Source organism: Epinephelus lanceolatus, chromosome 4 (assembly GCF_041903045.1).
Source record: "Epinephelus lanceolatus isolate andai-2023 chromosome 4, ASM4190304v1, whole genome shotgun sequence".
NCBI lineage: Eukaryota > Metazoa > Chordata > Actinopteri > Perciformes > Serranidae > Epinephelus > Epinephelus lanceolatus.
This window is the reverse complement of record NC_135737.1, coordinates 25,484,965-25,494,294: the sequence shown is the minus strand read 5'-3', so window position 1 is coordinate 25,494,294 and position 9,330 is coordinate 25,484,965. Positions and strand designations below refer to the sequence as shown.

General features: G+C 42.5%; 1 protein-coding gene across 7 annotated transcripts; it reads right to left on the bottom strand.

The window, feature by feature from the left end:
• Positions 1–9,084, bottom strand: fosb (FBJ murine osteosarcoma viral oncogene homolog B). Of its 7 annotated transcripts, none has more exons than XM_078167085.1 (6): positions 8,789–9,084; positions 8,183–8,370; positions 6,222–6,632; positions 5,659–5,766; positions 4,891–5,232; positions 1–3,784 (listed from the first exon to the last, which is right to left on the bottom strand). In XM_078167085.1, exons 1-6 carry the CDS (start codon positions 8,850–8,852, stop codon positions 3,731–3,733), a joined length of 1,167 nt encoding a protein of 388 aa, XP_078023211.1. In that variant the 5' UTR covers positions 8,853–9,084; the 3' UTR covers positions 1–3,730. The 7 variants fall into 7 exon arrangements, with proteins under 7 accessions (XP_078023211.1, XP_078023210.1, XP_078023209.1 ...); XM_078167084.1 differs by having other exon boundaries at positions 1–4,730; positions 8,789–9,083; XM_078167083.1 differs by having other exon boundaries at positions 1–5,232; positions 8,183–8,419; positions 8,789–9,081.
• Positions 9,085–9,330: the final 246 nt, after the last annotated feature.

Here is a 9,330-nt window from a genome sequence, read left to right as displayed (position 1 = left end):
TGTGCCTCATAATATGTAGTTTATTTATGTAATTTCTTCACAAATTGGAAATAAATGGCATTTGGTCAAACCATTAAAGGAGACAGCTTACCCAGCTTTTTCAGTCTAGAAACCAAGAAAAAAACCTTTTTAATGTAAACTTTTATAAGACAGCAAAAAGAGCCCAAAGCTGAAATATGGACACAGAAGGTCAGAGAGCAGTGACTGCAAAAAGCAACATGGCAAATTTGTCACACTTTGGTCCTCTTCAAGAGTAAAAGCAAATGAAAGTGAGGTTATAAAAGTAAGTAAACTTTATAGTGATGTGCAGAAAACTAGTAAGCTGTGTTGAATTATATGCACTGAAACACTTTGATACCAGAGCACCTTCATGAGCGAGTTATGTAGTCATCTATGCACCCTGAATTATATTTGTCTTTGAGTCTGACAGTGTCACATCTAGAGCAAGGTTTCTTTGAGCCTTTTGCTCAAAATGTATTGAAACATATATCCTCCATTTCCAAACATGACAACCTTTACTCCCAGCGAAAGAAAAACAGAGTAAATAGTTACAAAGATTGATGAAACATTGATAGGCGAAATGGATTTGAAAAGAAGAATTGGCTTTTTGAAATGAATGAACCTTGCTAGTGTCTCTGCACATCATTACTTAAAAAACAAAGATATTTTTTAGATAAATTGTACTATAACTTCTTTATGAAGATTGTCTGAAGCCCAAATGTTATGATATTGTGGATAACTTTTAATATTGTAACAAAAGAAATTGATAATCAAAGCAATACATCATCACACTTGACATTTTGTAGCAGTCAGTTTGAGCACTGCGTGATTCGCTACATTATGTTTATCCAAGAGGATAATAAGTATTGCATTTCATACCAGGGAAAATATGAAATCAGAGCGCATATGGGACTTGTGGAAAAATAGGAATACATAGCAACATTCACCTCATCATAGAAAAATAGGAAAGCTCTTGTTTAGTTAATGCTTACATAGCCGTTGTACAGTACAAGTAGGTGCAGGCAGTTTCTCTGTCCAATAACTAGTAGCTAAATACTTCTCCTTTTCCTTCTATGTCGCCTTTTCCAATTCATCTGCAACCCGTTGGTGATTGTAAACTTACAGGAAAAAATGATTTAAAGCAAATTCAAGCCAAAGGAACTAGATGAAGGAATGAGACAAATGTGTTGTGTGGTGATCTGGGGCATTAAGTGTGGAGTGCAGGTACAGTACAAGGGCCCTCTTAGATCTGTTTATCACACTTAAAGATGTAGCAGGCAATTGATATTAAACCATAATAAAATCACAGAGTGATTACTGGGCTCTCAGAGCTTCAGCTGCTGGGAATTCACTGTGTTATTGGCTTCCATTCTGAATTAAACGTCCCGATGAGACAAGCAGTGCGTTAATTGGTCTGGAGCCTCAGCAACAGCAATGTGTAGCCTTCCACCATACAATGTGAAACTGCCTCGCTGTTATAGTATACTATAAGTAGCACCACAAAAACCTATGTACATGAGAACTATAGTGAATATGTTTTATGCTTATTCTGACTCCAGAACATATTCTCATCACATTTGCATTTGGAGAGAAATCAAAAGGCATCTCCAACATCTGTACAAACACAGTCCTTATTCAACATTTAAAAAAACTGAGGTCTGCCCATTTTCTGACCACCGAGAGCCACATCTGAAATTTTAATATCACAAATTTATACCATTAATCTGGCTGTTGTTTTTGAATAAACATGTTTATTTATTGAAAATAAACCTTCTTATCCAGCAAATACAATCACAAGAAATGTTAATCTCAATTAGACAACATATTTGCTCGAGTACAAGAATGGATTAACATGGTTATGTTCATATCGAGGCTAAAACTGCGATTATCCTTCAGACCCATATTTCAGTTAGGAAATAACAACGTTGTTAAGTGATATGTTTATATTGGACAGAAATGCATTCTGGGTATGAAATACTTTGTCCTTAAATGAAACAGTTTAGTCATTATGTTGCAGTCTCAACACTTTTTAATATGTGTATTGACATTCAATCACACTAGTTTTTTTTCCTCATTTTGCAGCTGTTAAGGATCAAGTGGCGTTATGGTCAGTAGCTTTGGGACAGACCTCACAGAGAAAAACAAACAAACAAAACAAAGGCGTTACCACAACCTTCTTACACCATAATTATAAACATACATTTAATGTAACTTGTATAGTGCTTTATATTGTTTATAAAACATAAATACACATTTGTTAGAGGCAGTGACATCGTGCTTCATGTTGAGGGACAGGGCAGTTCTTTAGATTTATTATAGTTTTTTTTTTCTTGTTCCTTTAGAAAAATACTCATTTTTAAAACTAAACCTCAGTAACATTTTATCTTGTTCTTCATTGACAAAAATATCCCATTTAGATCTGCAGACATTCATACTTTACAATCATGGTACATACACTTATATATACATGTTACCTGTATATATGTATGCATATAGATTTATAATTAGATTTTTTTTTGTAGTGCACAACATGCCTCCAAAGTTGCCAAATGAAAATACAATAAAATAATGAAACAATAGTTACGATGCAATAATAATAGTAACAGTTATGAGAAAATCACCAGGTTAAAAAAATAAAAATAAACAAACAAAAAAAAGAAATGGCAACAATACAAGTGAAAGCAGAGGTCAATGCAAAACAATCAAACACACGAAAAACATAAACATTAAAATATATAACAGTTCTCACTCAAACATACAGGAGAAAAACAAATTTTACAAATTCACAGGCAAAGAAAAGACGTACGCTCCACGACATCAGCCCACATGTTCTCCCCTTTTTTGTTTCCAGGTCTTGCTTTGTGCTCGCTCGCCACGTCAACCTCAATAAAGAAAGAAATAAACGGGCCAGGTGCCTCAGAGTGGACGCACTCACAATAAACGCACCCCCGCCTCGTCTCCGCTGAGAGAAAAGGGGAGGCACAGAGACCACTGAGCCCAAATGTTTAGAGGTTGTCTGAATCACTATATAAAAGAAAAATGTCTCTTCTCTAAATAAAGGCATCGGTTCACATCTGATTGATTCTGAGCAAAACACGGAGCTGGTGCGCTGCAACAAAACGTCTGTATCTTCAGTTCAGAGACTTGAAAGCGATGGTGTGAATATACTCATGTAGGCCCAGGGTGATGAGGCTCTGTGGTATGGAGGTGTTTGTACTGAGGCCACCCTTCCACACAGTTGGCAAGAGCAGGATTTTTTTTTTCTTTTTTTTTTTTTTTTTTTTTTGCTTAGTTTTTAACATTTGGCTCTTTTTGCGTTTTCAACATTTGGTTCCAAAAATGGATGGCGAGGATGGGCGTCATCCTCTTTATCCATCATCTCTCCATTTGAGTCTGTCCTGCTTGGTTGCACTTCCTGTCCGTCCTTCCCGCTAAACCTCTCTCCATCCTCACCTTTAACCGGCCTCACAACGTAAGACGAGTCTAATCTTCATTGTGTGAATGTCGAAAAATGGCTCAGCAGAAGACAGTGACGTCCGTCTTGCATTTTGCGTTCGTCAATTATGCGTCTGTGTGCGTGTGTAAAGGTATTTAGCTGCTGCTCACTGTGAGACTCTGGTTTGAGCAATACGCTCCAAGAAAAAGGTTCTTCTGTATGGGGGGGTAGGGGGGTTTGCGTCCATGTCCTTGTATGAGAGGGTGCAAAAGGGCGTGTTAGTTGGGCCGTCATTCACTCAAGGTCCCAAGGGCTGGAGGGGGTCTTCGGGCTCTCTGGGGTCGAAGACTTCAGAGACAGGGAGAAACACAGAGACAGAAGAGGAGAAACAGAGATGGGCAGAGATGGGTCGCATGGCAGGTAGGCAGACGGCAGAAGAACTTTTTTTTTTTTTTAAACCAGAGAAGAAAGCACAAGATTTAGAGGAGGCTGTGATACTCAGATCCCCAACTTGCAAAGTCCAAGCAGCAGATGAAGAAGCAGAGGGAGGTCGAGCAGATGAGGGGTTAGAGGTGAGCGAGAAATCAGCAGTCTGTCTCCCCACAAGAAAAGACCCTGAACAAAAGTGTCCTTCGTCCCTATTTCAGCTTTGCACAAATACATTCAGCGAGAGGAAGAAGGGAGAAAAGGATGGAAAAGGATGAAAGCAAGAGCACTGGTAAAACTCAACCGACAGAGGGAACAAGTTGGGGGCACTGGTGCTTGTCGGAGTGTGAAGTGAGCTTGTGGTATCTTAACTCAATGTACTGTACAGGCTGTAGACTGAGAATATTCATTGTGAATTAATATGTTAATTCAAAGCACTTGAGATTGGCAACTAGGACGTGATTTTGTGACTCAGTTTTTATTCACTTATCTGGTCCAGTTGCAGATATTCTGACAATACAAAACAAGAAATGGTTTATATGTTAAAGGATAGATCTAATGTTATTCATGTGCAACTATCTGTATGGCTCTTGTTTGGAATGCATGAATGTGTAAACTTTAACCCAATCAGAAACAAATGATTGGTTGTTGTTATTTTTTTTTCTCTCAATCTATGAGACTGATAGGTACTCTGCATGTACTTGCCTCAGCCTCTACTTCCAGCGAGCATTATGTATGTGCTTGTCAATATGTGTGCGCGTGTATCTGTCGGTCAGTCAAAGCGCCAGCAGCGAAGGCGAGTTCAGGGAATCAGATGACTGCTCGCTACTGCTGTTCCGCTGGTTGGCACTGACCCCGCAGGCTCCCTCTGGGTAGGTGAACACAAATGAAGATGTGTATGAGGTGTTGTAGCTGCCAATGGCCGCATCGTCATGGTTACCACCACCACCACCACTGTCGCTGGCCATGAGGCACGGCCCGCCTGGTGCCGGCTCACTTGAGCCATAGAAAGAACTAGAAAACTCTACCTCCTGCATTATCCCTGGCTGAGGCTGCTGCTGGACTTGCTGCTGAACCGGAGGCTGGGACTGTGTGGAGGCCGGATGGGCTGAGTAGGCAGGAGGCAGATAGAAAGTGTCTTCTTTCACAGCCAAGCCCACAATGGAGACAGGAGGTTGTAGGGTCTGGGGAGGGAGCTGGGGCTGGACCGGAGGGAGCTGCGCCGAGCCGTGCTGAGATTGCTCCTGGTACGGGATCTTACAGTTCGGCTGGTGCGCCACCAGGACAAACTCCAGGCGCTCCTTCTCCTTCTGCAGCTCGGAGATCTCAGCCTCCAGCTCTGCCTTCTCCTCCTCCAGTATGTCCGTCTCCTGCAGGAAGAGAGAGCGAAAGAAATGGGGGCAGAGAGACAGGGGCAAGACAAAGGTGGGTGAAATGGGAAGAGAAGGGAGGAAGATGTGCAGCAGAAAGAGACAAGTGTTAGCTACGCCAAACCTTCAGTGTTTGTGGATGTGGATATATCCATCCCAACAGACCTTCCTCACCTGCGGTTGGATATGTAAGGTAGCTTATGTAAGAGCCCATTAATTAGGCCATAAATACTGTAGGTACAGCAGTCTGTCTTGAGGACTATAATCATCTCAACCACAGCTCAACACTCAATTACCATAAACCATAATCTCTCTTATACACGCATGTACACGTTTATTAACACTCCGCAATGCTATGGGAGGCAACTTTAAGTACGTGATTATAATCATTACTCATTCTGGCAGCTATAACAAGGGCGAGCTCACCGACTGCAGTCTGTCTGTGAGTTCTCGTCGGCGGTTTCTACATTTGGCGGCGGCCAACTTGTTTCTCTCTCGCCGAACACGCCTCTTCTCCTCCTCCTCAGGTGTTAGCTAGGAGGAAGGGGAAAAAGATGACATGGATTAGGATAAGAGTTTTGTCTTGGTTCTTGGAAATGTAGTCATACTGTCCTAGCAGCAGTGGTGGGCAGACTTGAGTGGGCAGGTTATGGTTGTCTTAGAGCAAACTTGCCGTCTTCTTGAGTAAAAGAAATATAGGAAATATTTTCCTCATGGTGGTTTCATTTGCTTCTGACACAGACCCCTACATGCACCAGCCCCTCTAAGCCCTTATTTCCTTGTTTAGTAGTTTGCATATAAGAAGGGCCCACAGTCGATATGGAGGTGCCCCTTTCTTGTTTATCACCCATGCCCCTGACAGTATGTTTGCACACCACTGCTGTACAGCACTGCACACAGGTGTTGGAGCTGTTGGATCATGTAAGTGTTATACCTACACTGCATGTGTATCATTTTAACGAACAAACCGTTCAAGCACACACACTTACTAACACACCAACATCTCCATCTTCACTCACAGACTCTTCTCGTGCACGGCGGCTGCGGGTTCTGGACTGGCGGATGGGGCCCGGAGCTGGGCCTGGAGTTTCTGAGCTTGGAGGGGTGAAGGCAGACCCTGAGGAATAACTGGGGCCTGGCATGTCATACGGGTCAACCAGCGACACTGGCTGGGTCATAGTCGTGGTCCCAGTGGTACCACTCTGTCCAGAGGCCTGGGAGGAGACGAGGGTCGGCTGAACCATCCACTGCAGATCCTGACTGGTGGTGATGGCGGTGACGGTGGGCACAAATGAACCGGGCATCTCCCCTCCGACGCTGGCCCCTGGCCCGCTACCTACAATGCTCAAGCCAGCTCCCGCTGATACACACTCCTGATCAGAAGACATGAACAAATCAAGCTTTACACACAATGTAAAGCCATTAAAGGTCGGTGAACTCATTTAGACAAACAGAAGCAGAACTGTAACTTTCTTAAATGGTTTATCTCATTTGATAAAATATGTAGCCATCATTCAAACACCTCTACACCCAAACGTGCCATTGTTACAAATGCACTGTGCTGTAATTCTATCCAATTTTAATCAATATCCTATTTAAATTGTACAGCAGCCATCTTCAGATTCTAGCAATGGCTGCCTACATGGCATTTTTTTGAGTATGAATAATATGCTTATGCTTGCTTTTTTTTTTTTTTTTTTTTTACACAAAATGGCTCATGTATAAACATCACATTTTAAGTATGTTTGACATGATTTCATAAAGTAGCCTATGGAAAACAGTTTCTCTAACCCTCTTAATTAGAAGTGTGAGAGCAAAAGGAAAAAATGGCACCCGGCTATATTTAGTGTAAATCTTGAATTCACTAGTTTTTCACTGTCTTTGTCGTTGTGTTATAACTTTCTGTATCTGCATACGAACACACAAAGAATGCCCAAATTTGTCGCTTGTCTGCTTCGCTTTATTTGAGCCCGGAGGAGGACAGTATCGACTTTTATTAATATTCATAGGCGATAAAAGCGTGATAAGACATTGGGACAGGCGGCTCTGAAAGCGGCCGCCTCGACCAATCGTCTCTCTCGCAGCGCGTCTCCCCCCTCCCTCTTCCTCCTCCCCCGTCACACCCCCGGTGTTCCCCTTGGCAACGCTACGTAGCACTCCAAAATAGAACCAGCATTTACGTCACGGCGAGGCCTGAGCGGAGCGCGTGGAAGGAGAGAAGCGGGGAGAGGCGGGGCTCCGACGCTTACGTAGGAGAGTTCCAGCGCTCTGTCATCCGCTCTGCGGCGTGCTGTAAACGGAGCACGTTGTCCAAGCCTGAGAGCTGTTGCCGGCCGGGGCTACTACAAGCTACAGACAGGGCTGTAGTTACACTGAACCAGTCTGCTTAGCGACACTGTTTATATCTGAACACATTTCACTCCAGTAGGACCAGCCTCAGATAGGAAGAGTCATATAACTTATCATAAAATGTGCAGTTTCAAGCCTTTGTATATCTGCTGTTTTCTGCTATATGAGTCAAGCTACTTTCATGCATAAGATTAGTGTGCATGCCTGCTAATTTGGTGTTTCCCCATATAATAGCACATTTTTGTCTGCGCTGTTGTGTCTTTTGCACGTCATAATGTCATATACAAAACATGGGTTGCTAGACTACCACAAACAAAACATATAATTAGATTAATTAGAATGAACCCTATTAATAGAAGCTGACATTGACATAAAAATAAAACACACATTTCATTATAAAATAGGCCTACATTTCCATGTTAATATTTACAAAGTAAAGGCTATGCATTTTAAATGAAAACATGTCAGCCTAAAATAAGGACACATCCATATGCATAGACCAACTGATGAGAAATTAACATAAAACAGCTGTGACATTTGTTTAAAGATTAATTTTCATTTTATTCTAACACAAGCTCCATGCATTCTTTTTTGCTCTTACCTGCGGGGCACTGGTGGTCGGCGGGCTCCCGAAGGAGTCCACGGAGGAAAGATACTGGGACTCTATAGATGGAGAGGAGCTTCCTCGGGATCCGCTGTCTGGGTCGCCGGGGAACCCTTGGTACATTTCCCCGGAGGGACTGAGAGAGAACGCGACACCTGCTGTTATCAGAGAGAGCGCGACGTCACCTGCAACGGCGGGGCAGTGGGCACACACAAGATTACTAAAGGAGAGGTACTGTAAGGAGAAAATGACCGATATTATTAGCAGTGCAGGTGACCAAACCCAACCAATGTCATTGATAGAATAGCAGCCTATTCTCTGAGAACATGTCAGCGAGGTTAATTACTTTTGTCAGCATTCATTCATTGATCACTAAAGAAAACTCTTACAATAATAAGTCCATCAGGGTGTTTTATACTTGAGGACATATTAAGTTAATCTGTAAAAGCTATGCCATCAGGGAAATATGTCTATAAGCATCTCATATGACGGACAGCGGTGGACAGATGTGTCCGACCCACTTTAAAGCCTTAACTTCTAAGCAAACATTTACTTCAAACACAAACAACCTATTTGGTTCATATGAAGTTAATGTTGACTTACCGTTACTGATCTTTTTGGTATTCCCCGGTGAGATGCTCTTGGTTTCTTTCCAAAAAAGTTGCATGAAGAAGCTTAATCCAGTTCCCCGCTTTAAGGGGGAAAGCGTCCGTATTCAATGTGTTAAGAAGAAGTCCTCTGGTTTAGCTTTAATCCTCGGAGCGTTCACCTTTATCCGCTCGTCAAATGTGCGATTATAGATCCATAAAGTCCGCTGAGTGTGTGCCGGAGGACGTTAGCTTGTATTACGGTGCACAGTAGCAGATCTGGTCTTATGAATGAATCCATCCTCCTCGAGTACAACCAAGGCATTTCTAGCGTCGAAGTCCCGCCTCGGAGTTCCGCTGACGTACATGCCCATATTTGTGCTTTGGTGTTGTGTTTGGTATCCTTGGTGACGTTGAGGGAATCCCTCTCCCACTGAAATGGACCAGAAGCTCACCTCGCCGACGGATAATAATAGATGTTTTTTTATACTATCACAGGCACGAGATATTTCTCACCGTCTGACAATTTCTGAGAGGAAATTTTAAGAAACTTCAGCG

Bases quoted from the DNA above. Each gene is read 5' to 3' on its own strand.
- fosb (XM_078167081.1), bottom strand. From the start codon at position 8,852: ATGCAACTTTTTTGGAAAGAAACCAAGAGCATCTCACCGGGGAATACC. The intron at 5,767-6,221 runs GTAAGTGTGTGT...CCTTCCTCCTAG, and splicing joins ATGGAGATGTTGGTGTGTTA to CTAACACCTGAGGAGGAGGA. The intron at 5,233-5,658 runs GTGAGCTCGCCC...CTCTTCCTGCAG, and splicing joins TCACAGACAGACTGCAGTCG to GAGACGGACATACTGGAGGA.